The 27,897-nt window shown below is 36.0% G+C and overlaps 1 protein-coding gene across 3 annotated transcripts; it reads left to right on the top strand.

The window, feature by feature from the left end:
- The first annotated feature begins 2,665 nt into the window (after positions 1–2,665).
- LOC127108065 (homeobox-DDT domain protein RLT1) lies at positions 2,666–13,730 on the top strand. Of its 3 annotated transcripts, none has more exons than XM_051045430.1 (18): positions 2,666–3,656; positions 3,768–4,229; positions 4,419–4,495; positions 5,844–6,245; positions 6,363–6,452; positions 6,568–6,732; positions 6,829–7,051; positions 7,167–7,267; positions 7,575–7,661; positions 7,761–7,913; positions 8,013–8,168; positions 8,414–8,623; positions 8,698–9,354; positions 9,431–9,970; positions 11,151–11,771; positions 11,862–11,966; positions 12,069–12,329; positions 12,564–13,730. In XM_051045430.1, the coding sequence occupies exons 1-18, from the start codon at positions 3,476–3,478 to the stop codon at positions 13,377–13,379; spliced, it is 5,307 nt and encodes a 1,768-aa protein (XP_050901387.1). In that variant the 5' UTR covers positions 2,666–3,475; the 3' UTR covers positions 13,380–13,730. The 3 variants fall into 3 exon arrangements, with proteins under 3 accessions (XP_050901387.1, XP_050901388.1, XP_050901386.1); XM_051045431.1 differs by having other exon boundaries at positions 4,416–4,495; positions 12,567–13,730; XM_051045429.1 differs by having other exon boundaries at positions 4,416–4,495.
- The last annotated feature ends 14,167 nt before the right edge of the window (positions 13,731–27,897 follow it).

Below are 27,897 nucleotides of genomic sequence, written 5' to 3'. Positions count from 1 at the left end.
TCTTAGGTTTAATTAGGTGATTAGGATTAATTCACTTTTTAGCTTAATTCTTAATTAGGTTTAATTAGGTGATTAGGATTTAGAAATTAGGTTTAATCAATTGTTAGATTAGATTTAGTTTCTTAAATTTCCAGAATTAATTCGTGATTGATTAACCTTGCCATGATTAATTTTTAGTCATTAAATCTCGTTATTTCTTTTTGTGGATTTTGTGTGGATTTTATATGGTTAACCTTAGGTTAATTTCCACTAAATTTGATTTGTTTGATCATGTAGATTAGAATTCAATTCTTGATATAGATTGTTAATTTTCCATTTGATTGATTTTGGTCCCAATTCATGTTTAGATAGATTTTAACCTTAGAATTGATAGTCACTTTAATTGTCCATTTAATCGATTCGTTGGTTTATGATCATATTGTAAATTGAAAACCCCATTTCAATTTAGGTGATGAATACTTTGTATGTCTAATTTCATTTTCCATGATCATAGGATAGATCTTTGATTGTTTTTCATTGATTAATCCATTACCTTTTGAATCTATTCTAACCATTATATGTACTTACATATTATTGCATCATTCTCATTCATTCGAATTTATCTTATGCTAACTCACTTGTTGTCTTGTGTCCACATGTACTTGGAGATTCAAGTTCATTCCTAGCTAGCCATGCTCCTAACTATTTCATTCTCATTCAATAACTTTGTATTGTTTGAAATACCATGCCACTTGTATGCTTTAGGCATGGTATTTAGTTAATAGTTTGTAGCTTGTATTCTTTCCATTCCCATGTATGTTGTATTGTGTGGATCCATCCCCCAATTGTGGATCAAATGTTCCCCCACCCCATGATCATGTAATAACTTAGATTCACTGCTTTCTAGTTAGTTCACCATGCATGTTAATAACAAAAATAAAATACAAAATGATAAACAAATCATTTCAAAAGAAATAAAAGGTACTTGATTCAACGTAAGTTGTTTTCCGAATAAAATTCACACCATTATAACGTGGATACTTGATCCAACGTCAAGTATTCTCCATCCATTCTATCTCTTCTCAACCTTATTCTATTTCTCTTCTCCATTCTCTTCTCAACCTTATTCCACTCTCTTCTCCATTCTCTTCTCACACTCATTCTATCTCCCACCTTCATTCTTCACTCACACTTTTCATAATAAATTCAAATACTTGATTTAATGTCAAGTTCCTTTTTCAAAACCATCTTCATAATAAATTGGAATGTGAAATGAGGTGTACGTGTTTGTACACAACATTCAAGTACTTGGGTTGTCGGCCGTACCTAGCCAGAGGATCCGACACTTGAATTTCCCCCTTAAAATATCTAATGATTCAAACAAGTTAGATCTAGGTGCTATGAGGGAGAAAAAGAGTAGTTAGGACTCCATGGTCCTCTCAATTCCCAAGTACCTTGATCGTTGACCGTATTTAGTCAAGGGTCAGATACTTGTCGCCCTCTAAGTTCCAATGATTAGACTTGGCAAACTCTTTTCACAATTCAAATCTCTTTTTTTGGATGAAAAAGAGTGGTTAGGACAACATTGTCCTCTCAACTCCGGAGTTATTGGACCGTTGACTGTATCTAGCCAAGAGTCTGATGCTTGTCTCCATACATAAAATCAACCTCAATAAATCAAATCATCTTTTGCCTTAGTGCACTCATTAAAATCTTTCAATAAGAACGTGTTACTTGCGTTCTACCGTGAACGAAGCTTAAGCCTCTATGTGCGAGTAAGTAATGTTTAACTGATAGAGTGCGAACCAAACGTATCCACTTTACCGCAAACAAGCAAATACTTTCCGCTCCCATGACAGAGTATACAAGCAAGTGAACAGTAGCGCGCGAACGTCAATATTGTTCAGTAAAAGCAACCAAACAAATGTTCCGTTTGTGAGCCGAACTACGAAACTCTGACTTCCTCATTGCACGTATGGGGATACGTAGGCATGAGGGCCCAAATCCTTGGCGAGCACACTAACTTAAAACTTATTTTCTCCCCGTCTTATTCTCTCATCTCATTCCTAATAGCAAACAATTTACAGATAAACAAACATCCATACACATTTGATACGAGCAAGTGGTTCCCATGGAGTACCATGAATATGATGAGTGCTAATACCTTCCCCTTACATAACCGACTTCCAAATCCGCTCTTGGCTGCGAGACCGTTTCTCTCATTTGGGGTTTTATCGTTATTTTTCCTTTTCTTTGAAATAAATAAAATCCGATGGTGATTCTGTATTTTTCGCGACGCTTCAAATAGAACGAGAATAAATTTTATATAAATATTTGTTTAAGTAATAGATTATTCACGTGTAAAAAAAAAGTAATATATTAATCATTAAATCATTAATTAAAAAACGTAGAATCCAAAGAGGGTTAAAAAGGTAAGAGAAAAAGAATATAAGTGTTTTTTAAGAAAATTAGAGAAGATAAAATTAAAAGTCAAAGTGAAATATTTTCCTTGCAATAAAAATACTTCCAAAAAAAGAAAACCCGAATTTCTTATGGTGGTCCCAGGCAACAAACGGGGCCCACAAAAACATAAACGCGAAACATCGCTGCATACGAACTCAACGAAAATCAACCAAACCTAACCTCTGAGCCTACAAAAGCTTTATAGAACTAACCAAACCTCAAGCAGAGTCAGCAATTCATTCCTATCGCATCTCTTTCTTAAAAACCAAAAAATCAGCAACACATTTAATCCAAATTTCCCCAATCAGCTACATTTCACACTCTAAAAACCACAAAAATATACTATAATTTATAAAGTAAAAAAATAGAAATAGAAATCCCAGACAAGAACATTTAAAATTTAAAAACATAAGATAACGCGAACACATTTATTTAAGGTAGAAACCCAAACTAAACCCGAACAAAAAGATTGACAGGAACAACCTACACACACTATCTATTCCACTCACAAATCACACCGTTCGTTCATAAAAAAGAAAATCAAATCTCATTAATATTCGAGAAGATAAAGATAATAATTATAATTTTTTAAAATGGAAATTAATATGAAAGGTTGTGATGAAATTGAAATTATACTAGTCAAGAGCAACTGTTGTGTTGATTTATTATTTTGGATTTTCGATTGGGATTTATTTTAAATTAATTGTTTTTCTCTCTTCTTTTATTCTTCCTTGTTCTTTCTTTTCAATTTCTCATTGCACGCTTTTTTTTTCTTCGTTTTCTTTTTGATGTTATCTTTAATTATTATTTCGATCTCTGAAAGATATCGAAATCTTGTGTTGTTCCGTTGCTTGAGTATCACGGAATTTTGATTTAAAAGAGAGAGAAAATGAGAAAATATACCAAATTGATTCTTTTGCCAAACCCTAGTTTTTGTGTTTTCTTCTTTTGAGGGTTCTTGCGATTTCTAGGTTTTGTGAAAAGAGAGAGAGAGAGAGAGAGCAAAGCTGCGATCTTTGATTGGTTTGAGTCGATGGAAGGGGAGGGTAGTTCGGAGGGGGAGAGTGATCGGAAAAGGGGTGGTGGCAGCGATGACAATATCAACCACGGTGAAAGCAATAACAAGATTGTTGTTTACAATGAAGGCCAGAGCAAACCTAAGCGACAGATGAAGACGCCGTTTCAGCTTGAAACCCTTGAGAAAGCTTATGCATGTAAGTTCCTCTCTGTTCTTCAATTTCACAAATTAGGTTTTGGTTTTTTGTGTTTTAATTCTCGATTTTGAAGATTTTTGGTTAATTTTGTGATGTTTTTGGTTTGATTAGTGGATAATTACCCTTCGGAGCCTGTGAGGGTTGAGTTGTCTGAGAAGTTGGGGTTGACAGATCGGCAGCTGCAGATGTGGTTCTGCCACAGGAGATTGAAGGATAAGAAGGAGTCGGCGGCTCCTAAGAAGGAGCCTGTTGCTCCCAAAAAGGGGACAGCGTCGCGAAAGCCAGTGGCCGAGCCTTTGCCGGATTCTCCGGTGGATGACCCTAGGTTAGGTTCTGATCATGGTAATGGGTATGGATCAGGGTCGGGTTCAGGTTCGAGTCCGTACACCCGGTTCGAGCCTCGGTATGCAGTCCCAGTCAGTGTTGTTTACTATGAGTCCCCACAGGCTGAAATGGAGCTTAGAGCAATTGCGTGTGTGGAGGATCAGTTAGGTGAACCATTGAGGGAAGATGGTCCCATTCTAGGAATAGAGTTTGATCAATTGCCACCAGATGCATTTGGGGCGCCTATAGGTATAAATGATTATGCCTCTTATCTTCACTGATTGTGTTACTGAATGCTGCAGTTTTTTTACACCTTTTGTTATTGAAGGAAGTTGCTTGAAAGCTGAAACAATAATATAATGGTATAAATTGTTTGTGATCTGTAGTATACCACGTTTTGCTACTAACACTTTCATTATATATTTTTTGGATCAGCAGTTGCAGAACACCAGAAGAGACCTCGTCTTGCCTATGACAGTAAAATATATGGAAGACATGATGTTAAAACAAACAAGGTGGGTTTTCTTCATTCTATATTATAACAATATAGTATATTTTGGTCAATAAAACGAACCTTGTCTGAACTTGGAGGTAGCTATGATGATTGAGTATATGACTACATTCTTTAAGTTTAAATGCTTGTCTTTCATGTTAGTTGCTCTGTGTATATCTTTAGTTCTTGACTTCTTGTGCTTTTATATTTACCAGCTTTGAAATAGGGATACACAAACTTCTAAATTCAATGTTTTAAAAATCCAGAGTCTATGCAAGATAGGAAGGGGTTTGAAAATATATATATATATATATATATATATATATATATATATATATATATATATATATATATACACACACACACACACAATCACAACACATCCGCACGCACGTACGCATGCATAATGATCACAGATGAATAAGACAACCTCTGGATTACAACATTAAACTAAGTTCATAACCATAACAATAAATTCATAAGTAGGGAGGCACTGTTTGAAGCCATTAACATGAAAAAACAACAGAAACAAGGAACTTACACAGCACAAGCCACAGAGGAATACACTCAGTGGCAGTTGCCGGAAACAGAAGAACTTGTACAACAACAATGATGCTTTATTAAAACCAAGAAAAACACTCAGTGGCAGCCCTAGAAATATGGAAGTGTTTTTCCGTAAACAGGGTAGATTGCACAAGGAAGATGAAGAAAACTGACGTTTTTTTAAATTTTAAAACTGGGGTTCTTAACCTGACCTAAACATGTTAGCATTAAAAAAATCAGTTTTTTTCGCACAAACTCGACCCAAATTGGGTAATATTTTGCAGTAATCTGGCTTGCGAATTCTGTGATCCTGCCGCAGATTCAAGCAATCCCAAAAGCTATGATCTTTACGGCATCACAACATATAGATCCCATTCGGAATCGTATGACCGTGCGATTCTACAATCAGACTCGTGATTCCACAAACACTGACTATTTTTTTATTTATAAATACTCACTTTTATTTCTTAGCCATATTTTATTTAGATGCTAATTTTGTACAAGGAAAATGGAAGAAGGGAAAAATGGTGAGTTAGCCTGAGCTTTTGCTGTCAATTGTATGTTTAGACTTAGGCGTTCTCTTGGTAAGTTTTTATGTCTACGATGTTTATTTTTTGTAGTATCTTTTATCGTGAATTTGTGGATAATCTTTTAAATGCTCTTTTGACCCAAATATTCTTCTGTCTGTTTTTCTTCATTGGTTTGAGGAGCTGAAAACCTGCAGTTGTTCTATGTTTTATTTTTTGAATGGCTAGTGATGTTTATTTTTAGTTTTTTACTGCTTGATTTCTCTATTTAAGCTTGACTTGAAATGAACTTTACTCTAGGCTTTGGCAAGGACTTTACCTGAATATCAATATTCACCAAACCAGTCCGGCGCTAGATCTGATGCTTTTGGACAGTTCAGCCAATCTAATTTACATGTTCCAAAGGAGGGTCCATCCAAAAAGCCTCAGTCTGTGCTTGGAAATGAACGGCTACCAAGAATTCATGGCATCAAGGGTCATTCTTCTCGTGTCTCTCAACAAGGCAAGCAAGTGAGTCCCTTCCAATCTCCTCCTCGGGACAATGATGTTGCCCCCTCACGGGAGTTGTACACAAGTACGGGGGAAGTTGGAATAAACTCCCACCTCACTGATAGCCAAACTGTTGGGCCAGAAAATACCTATGCTTCACCTAGTGGACAAATTTTGCAAAACAATGCAATGCATATCGATAGGAAACGAAAGGTATGTTTGAGCTATCTGTAGTAGTTAATGTTGTAGCATTGTTCAATCTTCAACTCTTCAAACTATATCATCTTCTATTTTCAAAGGATGATTTTTATGTTTTTTGACTGTATGTAGGGTGATGATGCCAAAATTACAAGGGATGTCGAAGCAAATGATATGAGAATCCGGAAAGAGCTCGAAAAACAAGAAAACCTCAGACGAAAGGTTTTATTGAGATGAATTTAGTTTAGCCTGTTGTCACACATTTTGTGCAGGTATAACAACTTCACATTTGCATTTTTTAAAAACTAATCCCTACTTTTCCCTTCTATTTTTTTAGAATGAGGAGCGAGTAAAAAAAGAAGTGGAGAGACAAGATCGTGAAAGAAGAAAGGAAGAAGAGAGATTGATGCGTGAGAGACTGCGTGAAGAGGAAAGAATAAAACGAGAGGAAAAACGTGAAAGTGAACGAAGGGAAAAGTATTTGCTGAGAGAAAATTTAAAAGTAAGTTTTTAAGTTCAATTGGGATGGCCTTATTTTGGCTAATAATTAGAAATTTGATAATATATATTCTATTTCTGTATGTTTTATCTTAAAAAGGCTGAGAGAATGAGGCAAAAAGAAGAGCTTCGAAAAGAGAAAGATGAAGAGAGAAGGAAAGCTGCCCTTGAGAAGGCAACTGCCCGTAAAATAGCTAAGGAATCCATGGAACTTATTGAGGACGAACAGCTGGAAATGATGGAGTTAGCTGCCTCAAGCAAGGGGCTTCCCTCTATTATCCGTCTTGATTTTGATACTTTGCAAAACATTGAGTCATTTAGGGGTGAGATATTTTTTGTTTTTTGTAACTTCAAATTAAATCATTTGATTGTTCAGTATTTATCTAGAGATACTGAAAAGGAGAATTTCAATACTGAAGCCTTATTAATATATTGTAGATTCATTGTGTCTTTTCCCACCCGAGAATGTAAAGCTAAGAAAACCATTTGCCATCCAACCGTGGATCAATTCAGAAGAGAATATTGGCAACCTCCTCATGGTATTGTTCTCATCACAACTTTTGCTTCCTTATAACATACATGCACAACAATGTGCCAAATCCATAAGTTATCTGATGTGGATGTGGCTTTTGGTAAATGTTGCATGTGACTTTGGCCTTCTGCAGTCACTAGAAAATCTACTCTGCAGTCTAAGTTGAAAAAGTTATTTTTGTGTATGGAGCTTGTTTGTAGGATTAGCAGTATTGTGGATGCACTGATTTTCTTATCTACATATTGCACTGTGTTTATTCTTGAATTAGCTTATTGCTTGGTTTGAGGTTTGAAAGCTGTGGTGGTCTATTTCAGGTTTGGAGGTTTTTGATTACCTTTGCTGATGTTTTGGAGTTATGGCCTTTTACTCTTGATGAGTTCGTGCAAGCATTTCACGATTATGTCAGTCAGTCTTGCCTTTGCTTGTGATATTGTTTGATCAGTTTAACTATTTTGTGCACTATATTTGCTCATTCTGGGTGCTCAAATTACTTATCCCAGGATTCAAGATTGTTGGGTGAGATACATGTTTCTCTCCTTAAGGTGATAATGAAAGACATTGAAGATGTTGCAAGGACACCTTCTTCAGGATTAGGAATGAATCAGAATGGTGCTGCTAATTCTGGAGGCGGCCATCCAGAGATTGTGGAAGGGGTAAGTTTAGATATTTCTTAAATTACACTTGTCCTTTCTTCAGAGAAATAGTGGTTTTATTCAATGGAATCCAGTCTATAACTGCCATTTTTATGATAGGCGTATGCTTGGGGCTTTGACATACGGAATTGGCATAGGCACTTAAATCAATTGACATGGCCAGAAATTTTCCGACAGCTAGCATTATCTGCAGGATATGGACCGCAGTTTAAGAAAAGCAGTATTCCATGTTCACGTGCAAATAATAAAAACGAGGTTCATTTTTCTTTAATTTTCTTTTTAAAATTTCAGCTGCTATATTTTAGTGATTTTAAGGATGAGAAATATAGTTTAGATATAACTTCAGTTTCTTACCAGCTTATATGTTCAGCTGGTACCTTTGAAGCTTGCATTATCAAGTTTTTCTTGGCATGGATTTTAATCGACAGTTCACTATTTATATGGGGGTATTAATGTTTATTGCCCTGTCTAAGTGAATCACATTCTATATCTAATTACAGGGAAGAAGTTGTGAAGATGTCGTTTCTGCACTTCGTAATGGTTCAGCAGCTGTAAATGCCGTTGCAAAAATGCAAGAGAGAGGTTTACTAGGTCCTCGGAGATCTAGGCATCGGTTAACTCCTGGAACAGTTAAATTTGCAGCATTTCATGTTCTCTCACTAGAGGATGGAGATGGATTGAATGTAATAGAGCTTGCCGAAAAAATTCAGGTGAGTTTCATATCCCATATTAGACGTTCTTTATTGTCAAGTCTGTTCTTAACTTGTGTCTGTCTACCTATTAGAAATCCGGTCTTCGGGACCTGACGACCAGCAAGACACCCGAGGCATCAATTTCTGTTGCTTTGACAAGAGATGCCAAGCTTTTTGAAAGAGTAGCCCCATCAACTTATTGTGTACGTGCTGCATTTAGGAAGGACCCCACTGATGCTGAGTCCATTCTTTCTGAAGCAAGAAAGAAAATTCAGATATTTGAAAATGGGTTTCTAGCTGAAGAAGATGCTGATGATGTTGAAAGAGAAGAGTCAGAAAGTGAAGTTGACGAGGATCCTGAAGTTGATGATTTGGTTAATCCTTCAAGTGTTCACAAAACATCTGAACTGTTTAATGATTTCTCATCAAATGGAAAAGAAAATCAAGGTCATGATGGAAAACTTAAAGAGGAGTTCAATAAGGATCTACCTTGTTTTCCTGACAATGGTTCTAAGAATGCTGATTATCCAAGTGCTGTTTCTGGACAACCTGTTGCTTGTGAAAATCTAAGTGCCAGAAATCTAGGCGAAGATAATATGGAAATTGATGAAAGTAAGTCTGGAGAGTCATGGATTCAAGGGCTTACTGAAGGAGAATATTCTGATCTCAGTGTAGAGGAGCGATTAAATGCTCTTGTTGTATTGGTTGGTGTGGCAAATGAAGGAAATTCAATCCGTGTTGTTCTCGAGGTAAACTTTTTCCATAAATATATTCTTAACTTGATTTTTGTATTTGTTTATGAAATTGACATGAAGAGTTGTTTAGGATCGTTTGGAAGCAGCAAATGCTCTGAAGAAGCAAATGTTGGCAGAGGCACACATTGATAAAACTCGCGTGAAAGATGATAATGTCAATAAGTCAGATTTTCCTTCTATCAATGGTATCAAGGTTGAAACACAGCTCGCATGTGCTGCAGTGGAGAGCAATCCAAGCCCATTGCTTGATATTAATAATTGCAATAATAATGAGGATTCTCCCAGCAAAGCAGACAATAAAAGTCTAGCTCTTGTTGGACAAAACCTATCTGAAAAGCTCTCATCAGGTCAAGATCTCTGCATAGGTCCTGATAATCCTCAGACTATGTTATCTGCACAATATTCAAAACGGTCACGATCTCAGTTAAAATCTTATATTTCCCACATAGCAGAGGAGATGTACATCTATAGATCCTTACCCCTCGGGCAAGACCGTAGACATAATCGATATTGGCAATTTGTGGCATCTTCTTCCTGCAATGATCCTGGCTCGGGCAGGATCTTTGTTGAATATCATGATGGAAAATGGAGGCTTATTGATTCCGAAGAGGTAAATAGTTTGTTGTCTTGTAGTATTTTCTTTAATAGATTTTTCTTTACCCAATAGGCTGTTCCATGTTTTGCCGATCATTTCATTTCTAACTTTGATAGATGTGATAATTCATTCCAGTGTTTTGAAATTGAACTATACACTGAACTGCTAATAAAGAACTAGTTTGTGGTTCAACAATTTAACCATGATTAGAAATATATATACAAATGAAGTACTGAAACGAGATGTAACAAAGAATGTGTACTTTGTAGTTGTAGAATGACATTTCCATTAACTTGGGGGGCTATGTTTGGCAGCTGAGGTTTTAACAATCTGTCCAACATTAAACAGAAAACCAGTTTGCATGGTTCATTCACTTCACAGGTTCTCTGCTAGCTCAATGGTTTTTGGCAATGTTATCAAAATTCAAAACCGAGATCCTGCCTATAATTGGGAAGAGGATGATAGATCAGAAATCCTAGGATCCTAACATGGATTGAGATACTATATTGAATATCATAATTTCCACCTTTACTGAAGCTCTATATTTTCATCATGGTCTCATCCCATATAACATGTCCTATTACTATTCTGCGGTTTAGTTTCCTTAAATTTGGACATGGCGACATCCAGCCCCATCCGCAGTTCTCTGGTCATAACCAGTCATTTTTCTCTCTGCCATATCCCCTTTTTGTTTGATTTTGTCCCTTCACTTACATCTACTAACATCTGTTTTGGCCAATAACACCGCTGAATGCTGAGCCCAATCCATCCTGCCAACCACCAAAGCCCTGACGTGACTTGTTCAGGAGGCACATGTGCTTTTATGTGTCATACATACTTCTTGCACAGAGCTCCATGCACCATGACAGGGACACCAATCCGTTTGCAATCATAATATCATGCGTAGTTTCATGTTTCAAATGTTCTGCATTGGGCGTGATGAAGAGCGTCTCATGATATTTTAGGCATTTGTCTCGATCTAAAAATATGAACATTTTTATTCCAAGTCATCCCTTCGTTTGCCTCTTTCCAAAGTTTCACTCTTATGTATTCTTTTTTAGCTAGCCAAATGAGGAAGTGTTATTGAGTCTGTTGTGCTTTTTATCATTCGGTGCTACTATTTTGAGAATTTAAATGTTGTTTACCACTTTGTTGTAGTAGTTCTAATATAATATATTTAACTAATTGTATGTAGGCCTTTGACACACTTCTGAATTCACTGGATTCACGAGGGATCAGGGAATCACATTTGCGACTAATGTTGCTCAAGATTGAGAATACATTTAAGGAAACTGTTCAAAAGAATGCAAAATGTGCCAAAATTGGAAACATAGATGAAATACGTGTTAAAAATGAAGTTGATGAAACGGATTCCAGTCCCGATCACCATGCTAGCTCTGACAGTCCTAGTAGTACTCTTTGTGGCTTGAACTCTGATACTTCAGAAACTTCGTCATCCTTCAGAATTGAGCTTGGAAAAAACGAGAGCGACAAGAAAGCTGCCTTGAGAAGGTATCGAGATTTTCAAAAATGGATGTGGAAGGAATGCTATAACCCATCAATATTATGTGCAACGAAATATGGAAAAAAGAGATGCAAACCTCAGGTTGACATATGTGATATCTGTCTCAACCTTTATTGCTTGGAAGACTCCCATTGCAATCATTGCCACCTTACTTTTCCGTCAAATGATGGATTAAATGTTTCTAAACATGCAATTCAATGTGGAGACAAGTTAGCCAAAGATATTTGTATTTCGGAATCTCCTCTTCCACTGCGAACAAGGTTGCTTAAGGCTCTGCTGGCTTTTATTGAGGTGAGTTGATAATATACTTAGATACTTCACTTTTTACCTTGACCTCTTTGCTTTTTGAGGGATATATTATATTGACATTCTGATTTATAGGTATCTGTTCCACCTGAAGCATTTCAGTCAATTTGGACCGAGGATATTAGGAGGCTTTGGGGTGTAAAGTTGAGCAGATCATCTTCTGCTGAGGAACTTCTACAGGTTTGCCATTTCATTGAGAAACTTATATTCCACATCTCTGCAGCATTTTAAAGACTGAATCAATTATTAAGACATTTCAATATCTAACAATTCATATTGCAGATATTGACTCTATTTGAGAGAGCACTAAAGCGAGTCTTTTTATCATCACCTTTTGCTACAACTGGGGATTTGTTGGGGATGAACACTATGTCTGAGAGTGCAGCACTTACTTCTATGGATCTCAAGTCAGTTACTGTTCTTCCATGGGTTCCACGGACCACTTCAGCTGTGTCTCTCAGACTTTTTGAGCTTGACACATCAATCTCCTACGTTAAGCTTGAGAAACCTGAGCCCTATCAGGAGAAAGAAGCTAGATACATAGTGAGTATTCTGTTTATTTTTTTACTACGCTTTTGCTTTTAAACTTTTGCAATGTGGTTGGTTGGTTGGTCAGTAATCCCATGAAAGATTTTTAGTGATTAATTTGTCTGAGACATTTATTGAGCCAGATTGGGTGTCAAATATTGCGGAGAGGTTGTGACTATTTTGCTGGAAAATACCGCACCATTCTAATTAACCAACATTAATCATCTAACTTGTTTTTCTTTCTTGCAGAAGCTTCCTTCAAGATATGCCTCTGTTAAATCTACTAAAGCGGCTGAACCATCATATATGGACTGTGATGAATTCATGAAAGTGAAGTCTGCCCCTATGAAAATCGTGAGAAGCAGCAAAAAACGGGCACGAGTGAATCATGACAAAGGAAGGACTAAAAAGCTGTCTAAAAGAACAAATGATTCCAAAAGAGATAATGACCGCCTCAATTTTAAGGTCACTGAGAATCTAAGTCAAAGAATAGAACAGCTGGGACAAGGATCACAAGTGCACGCAGGTGGACGTGGCCGCCGGACAGTTAGGAAAAGGAGAGAGGAGAATAGGGCTGTTGAAGATTTGTTGCTGAGCAGTAGGGCTGCCATTAATAGCCCCAATTTTAGTAGAGAACCATCGAGAATCATGGATGAGGACTGGAGTGATGAGAAGGCAAGTCCCATCCTAAGGGAAGCTGCTGAGATGAGTAGCAGCAGTGAAGAGGATGAATATGATGACAACATCCAGGCAATGGAATCCGATGACAATGTTGAAGCAGTTGAATATGGTCAAGGAAACTGGGAGATAGGTTTTAACGGTACCCCCAACAGATGGAATAGGGATTTGGTTGGAATGAGTGATGAAGAACAACACTTGGAGGCTTTTGAAGATGACAATGACAATGTCATTGAAGGGAATGAAGAGGAAGAAGAGGAGGATGAGGAGGAAGAGGAGGGTTCTGAAGCTGATGTTATTATGAGTGATGGTTCAGATGGTATGGCAAATAGAGTTGTAAATGAAGAAAGCTCAGACTCGAGTGACTCGGAAGATTATTCTGATTAGAACGTTACTACTTTTTATTTGATCAGCTAGAAAAGATTGCATTTCATGGCTGCGTTACTTTTTTTGACATTGCAGCTTTTTACAAGGTAAGGGAGGGGGGTACTTGTGCAGTTGTGCTCCACATCATGTCATGGCTGGCTCCAAAGGTTTTATAGGTTAATAGAATTATAGTGTATATTATCCATATTCTTGTACTTTTAGGCATTTTCACGCTGAGAGTTAAGCCTGTTTTTATTTACTCTTGTATACTTGTCTCTATAGTTCCTCTCTTCATAAAATTTTATTAATCCTGAATAGCTATTAACTTTACAAGGTTGTAGTGGAGAAAATAATTGTATTTCTTGATCTTTATCTTTTTTTTAAACTTATAAACTGATATCTTGCAGCAAAGTCATTATATATTGATCTTTTCTTTTACTCTTAAAAAAGGTAAATGTGAATGCCTATCAACTCACGTGTATAAAAGATTCTCCCCACAAAAGAGTTTCTATTTAAGAGGATGCGATAGACTAAAGTTTAGGTTGGGGGAGACTGTTGAGTGAATGTGAATGAAAGAGATTCTGCATAAGAGGATGTATTGTGGATAGACTAACACTTAGGTTGAGGTTGAGGAGACAGTTGAGTGAATGTGAATGAAAGAGTTTATGCTTAAGAGCATTGTGGATAGATTAACACTTAGGTTAAGGAGATTGTTGAGAGAAACACATGAGTTAAAAGTGTTGAGAAATACAGTGTGAGAGAATTTCACATGTTAGACGATAATACCGATCTAGAAGGGGGTTGAATAGATCACATATTTAATAATTTGGCGCTTTTTAAAATTGTTTTTAAAGGTTGCGAAAGCTCCTTAGACCACGATCGTCTAAACGATCCACTATTGGAAAAATCGGATATGCGTGAAATCTAATGGAATGACTAAGATAAAGTTAATCAACAACAATCTTAATCAATGATGAATTAAAACAGTGAGAAAAACAAGCAAAATATTGTTAAGCTTGTGTGAAGTTAATTTTAGCAAACACTTGGTGTGCACACTACACCAAGTTTTAATTTCACTAGAATTGATTGTGCATAATTTTTCTTAGTTTCAACCAAAGTGATTGCAACAATTTATCAAACAACTTTAATGCACAACAATTAAGCGAGATGAAGTTACCAATTAGTTTCACATAAGATTCAATTTATGCAGAAATCAAAGAGTTAGAGAAAGAGAGAACAACACCAAATTTGTTTAGACAGTTCCCCTTTCGTCCTCGCTTCGGATACGTCTGCCCCCAATTCTAAAACTAGAATTGAGCTATTTATTATCAATTGCAAAGTTTATACAAGAGAAGAAATAATCACCACCAAGCAAACCTAAGTGTTGTTGTAGATCCTATTCACTTTTCTCCCATTGGTTCGAGTTGAACCAAGTGCTTTAAACGTTCCGAATAAACTTCCGATTGTAGCTAGCTTATTGCAAGAACTCCAAGTTCTCCAAAACTCTAGTTCGAATGATTTCGATCGCGAAACGCTTGAACCCAAACCTTTCTTCACAATCCTTCAGTTACCCTTACTCGTTCGAATGAACCCACCGTTCTTCAACCCTTTCACTCGGCTGAATCTATGAAGCAAAGATTTGTGCAAAATTCCCCAAATTTTGGAGGACAAAACCCTAAGATTTTATTCAAGAACAATCCACTAAAAACCCCTCTGTATCCATTTCGGTTCGAATACGGGTGCTGTTTGAGCGACCATTTTTCTATCTTCGCATTATTTCATTGTGCCAAAGTATGTCCCGTTGATATGCATGTCAACAATCCTTTTTTCTACCATCGAAAAGCTAATTTTGTAAACATTGCATAGGTTTATGACTTTATAAACGGTGGATAGTAAATTGGAAGGATCCCGCCGAACCTTTGAACATGACTCTATGACATGGGAGCAGGGCATACGAAAGACTTGGAACTTTCCGGAGTCGCACCAACCTCTATCTAGTTCCACTTGATAGTGTCACCTCAACATACCTTCATTGTGTTCCATTGACTCAGCAACACTGTACCAACCTTTAGTACGGTCAAATATTGTGATGACATGTGTGTTAGCTTTGGCTGCTTCCTCTCTAATGAATTTCATTGAAACATCACTGAACAACTGCCCAGATTGTAACACTGGAATCCATTTGGAACGTCTGATCTCAAACAACACCCCTAGTAGGGATGACAATTTGACCCATCCCCAATGGGTACCCACAAAATATCCACAACGAATATGGTAAAAATCCACATACATGGGTACGGGCATGGGCTCGGGTAATTACCCACTTAAATAAGCGGGGATGAGCACCTTAGTACCCAACCCGTCCCATACCCGCATAATATATATTTATATATTTTAATTTATATTATTATATAAAAATAAATGTGTGTCAATTTTTAAAAATACATCAATTTTAAACTACTACATATTTAATATAAGTGATCATTTATTTCATAACTCAACAGTAAACTTTTTTAAAAACTTTTTAATGTTACTAAAAACCTAAAATAATATGATATTTTATACTTGACATATTTATTTTTATTAGAAATGCGGGTAACGGGTACGGGTACAGACACTTACATACCCATAGGAAACGGGCACGAGTGCCAATATTGGTATCCAAACAGGTACGAGTTCGGGTACAAAGATTTTTTACAACTGCGGGTATGGGGACGGGTACTATAGTGCCCTACCCAAACCTTGCCCATTGCCATCCCTAACCCCTAGCATAAAATAGGTCGCTCACACTAAAGCGATTGATGATAGATTTCAGATGTCTTTGAAGACAAAGTTCGTTGATTCCACGAGATTTATTGTCATGTGACCCCATCGTTGACCGTTGTCGTATGCCCTAGTCCACCCACATCTCCAATGGAATATTGTCGACCCAACTTACTGCATCTGTGTTTGACAATCTGATGTCTTCGTGGTAGTGTTTGAAGGAAGGTTCTGTTAATGCATACCTTGCATTGAAAACCTTCTTCCGCAATGTTTTGTCTTTGATCTCCCGCATGAAATTTTGAGCGATATGTGTAATGCAGTAGACATGCGTCGAAGGACGATCTTGCCAGTCATTATCAATGTTTTTATAGGCGCTCACAATTGATGGGTGCATGTTTGAGATCAAACATAAGTTAGGCCGAGGAGCAACGTGTACAAAATGATTCAATATCCCAATTCGGGCAACCATACCGTCCACAAACAACCCAATCACAACGACCAAACTACGACAACATGGGCACCGAACTCAATTACGACAGCACCGTTGACGGCAACCCCCTCAACTATTGGGGAGAAATGATGACAAATTTGTCAAATACCGCGGAACCTTCCACATGACCTTCATACCATCCACCATTGCACCATGTTAACACTCAAATACCCCAAGCACCTCAGGGAAATCATGGGAGACCTCGAAGGCAGACTAACGCACCGAGATGTGAAACATGAGGCGTTTCGATCAGAAGGGTCATTGATTTTCTTATCAATTGTTGTGTATTTTACTTTTATATCATAATATTATTAATTATTTTCCATTTACTTTTTTATTTTAATTTTATATAATTATAACATAAAAAATAAAAAATAAAAAATAATCAAAGCATGCACCACATGCAATGATGCATGCTCTTAATGTCACAATGCACACGTCAATTGCATTGCCTTGATCTGTATGCTACATGTGCATTGGCGCCTTGATGAAAGTACTACGTGCATGCGCCATACCAACTTGCGCATGCTTTAAAGGGATAATTTTTTTGTTTGTTTTGAATTTTTTTAAAAAAGTGTATTATTTTAATATTATTTTTGAAAAACTTGATTATTTTGAAAAACATTCTACAAAAGTTAATATTTTTAAAGTTTTCAAAAGAAGATTTAAAACTTCAAATAAAATAGATGGAAGTAAGTTGAACAAATTTTAGCAACTTATTTCAAAATATAGATTAAAAAATAAAATGAAGTTGAAGCTCCAACAAGTAAACTAGTCAAAACATGACATGATTGTAACTAGCTTTGACATAAATTTTGAAGACACATTTCTGATATCCTATTAATCAAATTTTCATTATTGTTTAATCCTAAGAGTGTGTTTGAATGAAATATTTTAATAAGAAAAAATGATTTTTGTAAAGAATTTAAAATAATTTGATTAAAATTCATTATTTGGATAAAAAATATAAATAATGTAAATTTATGAAGTATTTTATTCAAGTTAAATTTAAAGAATTTCAAATAACACCAAAAAGTAAAGAATTTAAAATTACTCTTTCATTCTCTATAATGCAAATGTTAAATTGTTTATTATTAATTTTTTAAATTTTGCAAGATAGTTATCATATTTAATGAAAATTTCAAATTTACCGCTAATTTTTTTAAAAATTGCAAATAAGTCCCTAAATAATTTGTAAAATTTACAAATTAGTCCTTTTAAAATTTCAAAAATTGCAAATGGATCCATAATTTTCATAATTTTAAATTGTACCCAAAAGCTTTAAAATTTATGAAAATGACCCCAAAAATGAATCATTTTAATACTCCATCCAAACAAAAGAATTTAAAAATGAATGAATTTCAATTGAATCATTTAAATTATTTAGAATTTTAAATTCCTTTAAAATTCTCAATTACCTCATCCAAACACACTCTAAAAGTGTGTTTGGGTATGTTTGGATGAAACATTTTAATGAAGGAAAATAATTTTTTTGAAGAAATTTAAAGTGACTTGATCAAAAATCATTGTTTGGATAAAAAATATGGAAAATTGTTAAAATGCTATAAATTTATAAAGTATTTTATTCAAGTTAAATTAAGGAATTTTAAATGACATCAAAAATTAAAGAATTTGAATTTGCTCTTTCACTCTATATAACGTGAATGTTAAATTGTTTATTATTAATTTTTCAAAATTTGCAAGATGATCCTCATATTTTATGAAAAATTTCAAATATACCTTGAAAATTTTCAAAAAATTGCAAATTTTCAAGATGATCACCAAATTTCTTATCAAATGTACATATATGATATTTGTACTTGTTAAAATATACAATGAAGGTAACTCTATTTGGAAGATCATCTGTAGTGTTTAGGATTACTGATGGTGCTTAGAGATAGCTCACGTATAATGATGAGAAGTTCTGTATATGTGTTTTTTGGGTTAAAAAATGATTCGATCTCCCTCAACTCTAAGGTCGAGGTATTTATAAAGGCTGCTTGGGCCTAGGATAGAGAGCGGTTACCTCCGCACCTCCCTCAGAAACTTGAAGAGTAAAAAAGTTATTTTTCCTTAGATCATGGAGACGATGATTATCCTCTTTGACCCTTTCTTCTTCCAGTCCATTATAATGAGACACATCAACTCCCATACTCACTAGTTAAGTGGGTAATGAGAGTGAGTTCAGGTGGACTAAAACCAATCAGCGGACAACTATTATGATCCATGCGTTCTAATGGCCTGTTTCAGACGACTTATGGATTCATAGGGCAACTCGTCCCCTGTCAGCATGTTTTTCTTTCCTTATGTGAGTTGTTCCTTCTTAGGGTCCAATAAAATTATAACGGTACACAATCCTTCAAATACGAAGGACTTGTAAAGGACAAAATGTTTTAATTTGATCATTTCCAATCTTCACATCTGGGCTAACCCCCAATGAACTTTTCAGGTCATCCCTGGGATGGATACCTTAAGTAGAGCTTGGGGAGAGTCCCTTAAGTAGAGCTTGGAGCGGGTTCATTAAGCGTCATAGACAAACGCACATACAACATTAAATGCAACTGATGATGAGTTTGTCTTGGGAAGTTGAATCAACCTAGGTTCCTCGCATGTGTCAGAGACATGGGGAATATTTTAGCAACCATTGGTGTACCTAGTGAGAGGTTACTAATTACCTACTATGTCTAGATTTTAAATTCTTATAAAGAGGGGTTTAATATTCACTCTTTCACTTTTCAGATACTTTCTGGTCCAAACTCTCATTTGAACCTTCATCAAGCTAAGAGCGAACCTACTTCTAAACTTCACCAAGTTCAACTCCTATTCCTTTATCTATAAGTATAGGCTTTTACTATTAATTTCTTCTTTTCTTCTTTAATAGAAATCATTGGGGATTTAGATGAATAGTAGAGAATGGTAAAAAATGTCTTTGTGTTGCATGAAGAACACATAGTGAGCAGATGATTCAATCAGTTATAGGCTTTTAGAAATATGAGTGTTTGAGAGTTATGAAAGCATTAATAGTTCTGCAAGTGATAATGACTCTTTTTCTTTCTATTTCCCCCAGGAAATCTTAATTAGCGAATGGAGGCCAACAATCCTAAGTACACGATCATCAAGGACTTCAGGACCATTTATACTTATGAGGAGAGGGTAGAATCCTTTCGGCGACATATCGGCCTCTTCGACTCTGGTAACGAGGATGACATTATTCTAGAGGCGTGTTCTGAGGAAGAGCGGGTCAACAAGGCCGCCATCCGTGACTCGCCCAATCCTTTATTTTATCTTTCCCTTCCCATCGTCCATGATTTAGGGGGGGGGGGGGGGTTCTTGTTCCCTTTAACTTATTCGAAACATAGGTTTTGACGATTGGAAATAATTCTCCCTTCCAGATCTCTCCAAACAACTGGAGATTTATCAAGGACTTCGAGATCATGTGCCAACGACTAAATGTCAACCTTACCTTAAGGATACTCATTTCCTTATATGACACTAAGACTGGAGTGAAACGAGGAAGGGGGTAAATATGTGCACCATATCTGGGAGGATATTATTCAAGTCCCATTCCAACCATTGGAAGAATTTGAATAAAGTACAGGGGCCAGATGGTGACTCCATGGTCATAACTAGGGAGGATGACACCCATAGTTTTCCTCTGTCTTGGACATAAGACCCAACAGTGATCACTGAATTCAATTTATATTATCTTACCCCCACTGAGAGGGCGATGTTGTTGGTGTAAACCCTATATGCCAATAGTTTTATTAGAATTTGGTACTTGTATCGAATTATTTATTAATAATAAAAGACATTTCTTTATTTTGTTTATTTTTCCAAAATAATAAAGTCCAAAAAATAGCTAGTCCGTTTAATGAAATGTTAAGCGTGATTTAATCATGAGATCCCATTAACCACAAGGACACTATTCTTAAAGTATCCATAATCGAGATTAATTGTGAAGTGGGATAACATTAAAGCAATGAGACTATTATATGGATAGACTAATGATCACATCTCATGGATAAAAAATTATCAAGTCTTCACATAGGTATGAATATTAGGAGTAATATTTATACTTAAATTGACCCACTATGAGAATACTCCATATAATGTTATGCAAAGTGTCATAAGATACTTTCATGGGTGATAGAGGTGTATACCACCCTTAGACCTGAAACCACTATGTACCCTAGATGTGGAATCAAGTACTTTATTGATGATCACACGTTGTTCATAACTGAATAACCAGAAAGACTGTTGATGGGTAATCCACAAATCATGTTGAGGAACATGAGTGACCAAGATGGAACTTGCCCATCTTGCGTAACAAGATAAATGTCCAAGGACCCAATATTGAACTGGACAAGAGTCACACAGTCTTTTCCTTGTCTTAAATATAAATATGATGGAAAAATGGTAATTATACACAATAATATTATCACAAAAATGTTTTGTCAGATCACATGACATTTTTGTGACTTGGGTAGCAGTGATGTGTTGCTAGATACCGCTCATTGTTTATTATATTAAATATATGATTAAATATAATTGCCAATGTCACGAGAACCTACAGGGTCACACACATAAGGACATATTAACGAGATATATAATAAATAAGGAACACCATAAAGCACGATGTACTCGAGAGAATTATGGAACACCGTAAGGTGCTGCATACTTAAGTGGAATATGGAACACCGTATAATATGATAATAAAAATGTGTTTATTATAATAAAATTTATTATGATAATATAATACTATTATTATACATAAGATTCACTTAAGTTGGGATTTTTCAGCTTATTGCATACACAAGTTGTTCTATAAATAGAAACCTTGTGTAGAAGCTTATATACTTGATGAAATTAGGTTTGTGAAACCTCATCGTAATCTCTCTCTCTCTCTCTCTCTCTCTCTCTCTCTCTCTCTCTCTCTCTCTCTCTCTCTCTCTCTCTTAAAGTCTTCATTCATAGCAGCTAGCATTGAGATTGAAGACACTTTGTTCGTGTGAACTAAGTATAGCCGTTGATCATCGTTCATCGTTTGTGATCATTCATCTGATTCTACATCAAAGGTTTTAATCGGCACAATAGGTAACTATTTATATCACTGGTCGCACTTATTTGTAAGAATCGACTTAAGGGATTTTTTTTTGTTTTCTATAGCGTATCATATCACAATTTCTCTTTCACTGATATCATAGCCACTTATAAAACCATGAATCAAATAAGTATTTACATTATGTTATTTGTGTATTAATTCGACTAAAACACATAATTAATTAAATGGTTAAATATGTTTTTAACCCCTATAAATATGCCAAGATTCAATTTTAATCCCTCTAAAATTTTCTTTCAAACAATGGCCCTCACAATCTTTTCTGTTCCTAAAATTGGTCCATTCCGTTAGTTTCCACTAACGAAGCCTTACGTGGAAAATATTTATGTTGCTGACATGGATGTTTTATTTCTAATTTGCTAGCATGAAAGTGTTGATAACATTATCATATAAACCTACCAACTTGATAATGTTAAACAACTCTTACTATTCCAACTAGAGAGAGAGAGAGAGAGAGAGAGAGAGAGAGAGAGAGAGAGAGAGAGAGAGAGAGAGAGAGAGAGAGAGAGAGAGAGAGAGAGAGAGAGAGAGAGAGAGAGAGAGAGAGAGAGAGAGAGAGAGAGAGAGAGAGAGAGAGAGAGAGAGAGAGAGAATAACAAACTCTTCATCTGCGTTAAAAAAGCTTCTGCATGGTCTAGGAAGAAATCTTAGTTGGAGTGGTCCCAACAACAACTTTGTCGTTGCCTTTGTTCCCTCATTTCACTTGCAAGCAAGTGTTGTCATACTTAGTCGTATTCAGTGTCCCAAGTAATTCATTGTGTTGCATATTTATTAATGGCAGGGTTAGATAAGTAATCATTCTTCTGATATTAATATCGATTTTGTAACCGTACCCATCTATAAGTAGTATTTCTACTGCACACCATATTTGTTTGACCTATTTTGTTAAATTTTAAACCTAAGTTAAAATTTTGACCAAGAAATGGATAACTTTAAGGTTGTGTTCTACACAAAGGGCTGTTTTGTAAGAGACCCTAACATAAGATATGATGGCAGGGAAGTATAGGCTTTTACTAGTCAAGATCATGATTATTAGTCTTTTTTTGAAGCTTGTGACTTAGTTAAAGTGATTGACCCTGAGTTTGATTTAAAATTTATTAAAATGTGGTGGAAAAATGACGAAGGATCTTTTGAAGAAGATTTAAAACCATTTAGGGATGATGGAGATGCTTATGAGTTAGCTGTGTATGTTGTTAGGAATAATTGTGAAGTTAAGGTATTATGTGAGCCAAAACCAGTTAAAGGAGAGGTCACCTTTATGGATAAGGTTAAAGAAAAAGTCAAGGGGCAGACATGTGATGAAGATGTTGACGAATTAAGTGAATGTAATGGTGATTCTAGTGATGAATCTGTGAGGGGTATATACTTTGATGATAATAAGGAGGAGAGAATGAAATGGTTTGATGAATGGGTTGACGTAGGTGTTGATGGTGAACCTAGAACTGAACCTATTGCTAATAGTCTGTTGGAACAAAATTGTTCACATCCCTTGGGTTTTGATGATAACAAAGTACTTAAAGAACAATTGGGTATACTAACATATGTTCAAATGTGCAGGATCATAAAGCTTAAAGTCTAGTTAGAATTGACCCTGCTGAAAGCATTTGTTAACAAGCTGAATGTCTCAGATTCTGGCGGATCAGAATCTGATGACTCTAAAGGATCAGACTGTGAACATGGTCTTACAACTTTTAAAGGTTCTGACTTTGATCATGGTACTTCTGCCTCTAGAGACCTCATATTGAAGAGCTCATCCTCTAGTCCGTACTCTATTCCCAAAGCATACCTATCTTATCAACACCAGACTTAGGGAAAAAGTGAACTAGAGTCCCTTAGTGCAAGGCTCAAGGAAAGCTGATATGACTTATCTAGTTCTCCCCCACGTCTGGTTTATGCCTAGGAAGAAAAAGAGAAGCATCAGACTATGCCATTACACATTGGTTGAATATCTTAATAGGATTCATTTTTCAATATCTCTCTCTTGGAGCTACTGATTTTCAAAGTTCTCATGTGCAAACAACTTTTCAATGGCTCTTTTATCCACCTCTATAAAAGGGAGATGGAGATTTGAAAGAAGGTTAACAATCATTAAACATCTTAACAGAACACATTGAGTACAAACTTTGAGATAAGTTTTTATCTATTTATTTGCACAATCTCTTAAGATTTCGTATCTTTGTATATCTTAGAAATACTAAGCGTTAAGAATCATTATGATTGTTGTAATACTTCTATAATTATGATTGTGCATCAAAGTATAGTTGTAATCATTTCTACTGAACTGTTTGTTTAAAGTAGAGGAAGTCTCTTCCAAGGTTGCTTGAGCAATGAAGTCTCTTGCCTGTGTGCTTGAGCAGTAAAGTCTCTTTCTGGTGTAATTGAGCATAAGTCTCGTGCAAGATTGCTTGAGCAGAAGTCTCTTTCTAGATTGATTGAGCAATTGAAGTTTCTTTCTGGTTTGACTAAGCAAAGTTGTAATCAGTTTGATTATAGTGAAAATATCTTGTTGGATAAGGGGACTGAACTACTCTCAGTTTAGGAGAGGAACTAGGATAAACTCTACGTGTTGATTTACTACTTGCTTTTGAACTCTATTTATTCCACTGCTATTAAAAATTATGATATCAGACTCTGAGTTTGTTCAGAATCCGAAGCTATTCATCAGAAGCGAAAAAGAATCTATATACACAATTCAATCCCCTTCTTGTGTATTTTTCTCACCTTTACTTGGCATCAGAGCACGGTCTGTGCTAAAAACTTTACAGTGGTACAAAAAAAGATCCTAAAGAGAAAAATATATTAAAGATGTCTGGGTCTCCTTGTAGTATTTTGTTTGGTAGTCGTGGTATACCCTATGACTATAGTACTAATGAGAAAAGTCATTTCTCGGCTAGACCACCTACATTTAATGGTGACTCCATTCAGTTTGAATGGATGAAAAGTAAAATGTGTACTTATATCATTGGTCTTTGATCACACTGAATCACACCGCATTTTTGACTCGGATTTCACATGTTTTTTAGGTCTTTATTATCATTTTGCTTGTGTTATGCTTTCTTTTGTGTTGTTTTCAGGTATTTAGCTCTTTCAGGATCTTTTTAGAAGAAACGAAGCAAAAAAACCATAAAATTAGGGTTTTCGGCAAAAATTGTACTCATGGCGTTCTGCATGGCGGCCGCTATAGGAGAAGCCATGACACATCAGCCCTCAACCAGGAGGAAACTGCCACGATCCCATGAACTTCCCCATTTACTCACATGGCGGGCGCCATAGAGTGGTGACAGGCGCCACCTTTGCATTTCACGTTCCCACTAAAGATAAGTTGAAGGGCATCATGGTCTTTGCATGCTGCTGAGTTCCTCTATAAATAGGTCGTTCTAGTTCATTTCCAAATCATTCAACTTAGTTTACAACACTAAGACTATATTATCATATGTAAAAGCGATAATCCGTCACATCAAGGGGTTATCGCACCTTAGTGAAATTGAGTTGGAGCACTTTGATTTTGCTGTCATCTTTATTTTCAAAGTCAAAGGTTTATTTACTTCCTTGTACCAGATTTAAAGCCTCCGTTTGGAGCAGGTTCTAATTTAATCGCATTTTTATTTTACTTGCCATGCCTTACTTTATTTAATTTCTTGCCATGCCTTACTTTGTTTAATTTTCTGCCATGCTTTACTTTATTTAATTTCCTGTCATGCTTTACTTTACTTAATTCCTGCCATTGTCTTTACTTTATTTAATTTTCTCGCCGTTATCTTTATTGCTCGTTTTAATTGCTTTACACGCTTTACTTGTTCTTTACGCCTTACATTCTAAACAACTTTTCATCATGATCAATATCGTTGTGTTTGTTTGTATTACCATTTCTGGCTAAATCTTTCAAAGGTTAGAATGTAAGGATCGCGGTTAAAGAGATTTTTCATATCTTGCATTTGTAGAAATGCTTTAGGGGCTGTTTTGATTCTTAATTCGAGTTTTCTAAAACAAACTTGGTTAATTTTAACTACTCAAGGAGTGCGAAAGCACCATGGCTTAGTTAACTAGAAATTTTTATCACTTTAAGGAAAAACGATTTTTGAAACTGTTTTCGGACGCGTTGATAGATTTAAAATCAGGAAACTCCTTAGGTAAAACTTTTCGAATCAAAATCACTTTTCAACTAAGCTTACGAGTCTTATTTCTTAAAAATAGGTTTACTACTTTAGCGTTCTGCACACCTTTTATAAGTGACAATAAAAGGCCTTAATTTAAGGGTAAACCTGGTTCTGAATACGCGAAAGCGACAATTCCTGTTAAATGGATTCTTTTCAAGAGTAGAAAATATTGCCCCATAAGTAGTTCTATTTAGACAATCGAAGCATCGTTTAACTGACGTGAAATACATTCAAGCCTATCTTTATCTGCACTGTATTTATCATTTTCTTTATTTACTGTTATTTTGCGACATCAATATCTCATTTGTACCGCCTTAGATAAATACCGTAACAATAGTAATCGATAGATTGACGATTTGGTCTCTGTGGGATCAATATTCTTTTATATTTCTCTGACGCGATTCGTGCACTTGCGAATATAGCAATCAAGTTTTTGGCGCCGTTGTCGGGGACCAACTTCGTCAAATTTCGTACCCTGTTATTACACCGTCTAGACTAAGGCATTAATAGCCGGTAAATGCGAAGAACCCATAGTACCATAAATTTATATGTCCTTGATCTTGAGATGCCAGTTTATAACATTAATACTAAAAGGATGTAACCTAATAAGTTAAATCCAACTTACCTTTGGCATTGTCGATTAGGCCACATAAATGAGAAACGCATTTCCAAACTCCATAAAGATGGACTCTTGGACTCTTTTGATTATGAATCATATGAGACATGCAGATCTTGTTTAATTGGAAAGATGACAAAGTCTCCATTCATAGGAAAAGGTGAAAGAGCTAATGATCTTTTGGCCCTCATACATACTGATGTATGTGGACCACTGAACATACCAGCCAGAGGAGGTTTTCAGTACTTCATCACATTCACTGATGATTTCAGTAGATATGGTTATGTGTATTTAATGAAACACAAATCAGAGTCCTTTGAAAAGTTCAAGGAATTCAAGAATGAAGTATAAAACCAACTAGGTAAGAATATTAAAACTCTTCGATCAGATCGAGGTGGTGAATATTTAAGCCTAGAGTTTGATGACCATCTGAAAGAGTGTGGGATCCTATCCCAACTCACTCCTCTTGGAACACCCCAATGGAATGGTGTGTCTGAGAGAAGAAATCGAACCCTGTTGGACATGGTCTGATCCATGATGAGTCACACCGATCTTCCAAACTCCTTTTGGGGACATGCGCTATTGACAGCAGCTTACACACTTAACCGTGTTCCATCCAAAAAGGTTGATAAGACACCATATGAGATATGGAGTGGTAAGAGACCACATATGTCTTACATGAAGATTTGGGGTTGCGAAGTTTATGTGAAACGACAAATTTCAACTAAGCTTGAGCCAAAATCTGACAAATGCTTATTTATGGGGTATCCTAAAGAAACAAGAGGATATTACTTCTACAATCCTTCTGAGGGTAAAGTGTTTGTCGCTCGAACTGGAGTTTTCCTAGAAAAGGATTTTATTTCCAAAGGAACCAGTGGGAGGAAAGTAGAGCTTGAAGAAATTCAAGAATCACAAAGCATCGATACACCTATGGAGGAATTAGAGCAGGAAACACAAGTGGTTGTGGAAGAGCAACCTGCTCAAGTAGAACAAGACCAGCGTAGGTTAGGCAGGATACGTCACCTACCTGAGAGATATGGATATCTCATAACAGATCAAGGTGATGTACTACTCATGGATCAAGATGAGCCTGTGACCTACCAAGAGGCCATAAATGGTCCCGAGTCTGAGAAGTGGCTAGAAGCCATGAAATCCGAAATAGATTCCATGTACACAAACCAAGTTTGGACCTTGGTAGAGCCTCCTGTAGGAGTTAATCCTATAGGATGCAAGTGGGTCTTCAAAAAGAAGACTGACATGGATGGTAAAGTACATACCTATAAGGCAAGACTGGTTGCAAAAGGATATAAACAAATTCATGGGGTTGACTATGATGAAACCTTTTCACCAGTTGCAATGCTTAAATCTGTTCGGATTTTACTTGCTATCGCTGC

The sequence above is a fragment of the Lathyrus oleraceus genome, chromosome 7, assembly GCF_024323335.1.
Source record: "Lathyrus oleraceus cultivar Zhongwan6 chromosome 7, CAAS_Psat_ZW6_1.0, whole genome shotgun sequence".
NCBI classification, from domain to species: Eukaryota; Viridiplantae; Streptophyta; class Magnoliopsida; order Fabales; family Fabaceae; genus Lathyrus; species Lathyrus oleraceus.
This window is presented reverse-complemented; position numbering and strand designations above follow the sequence as displayed.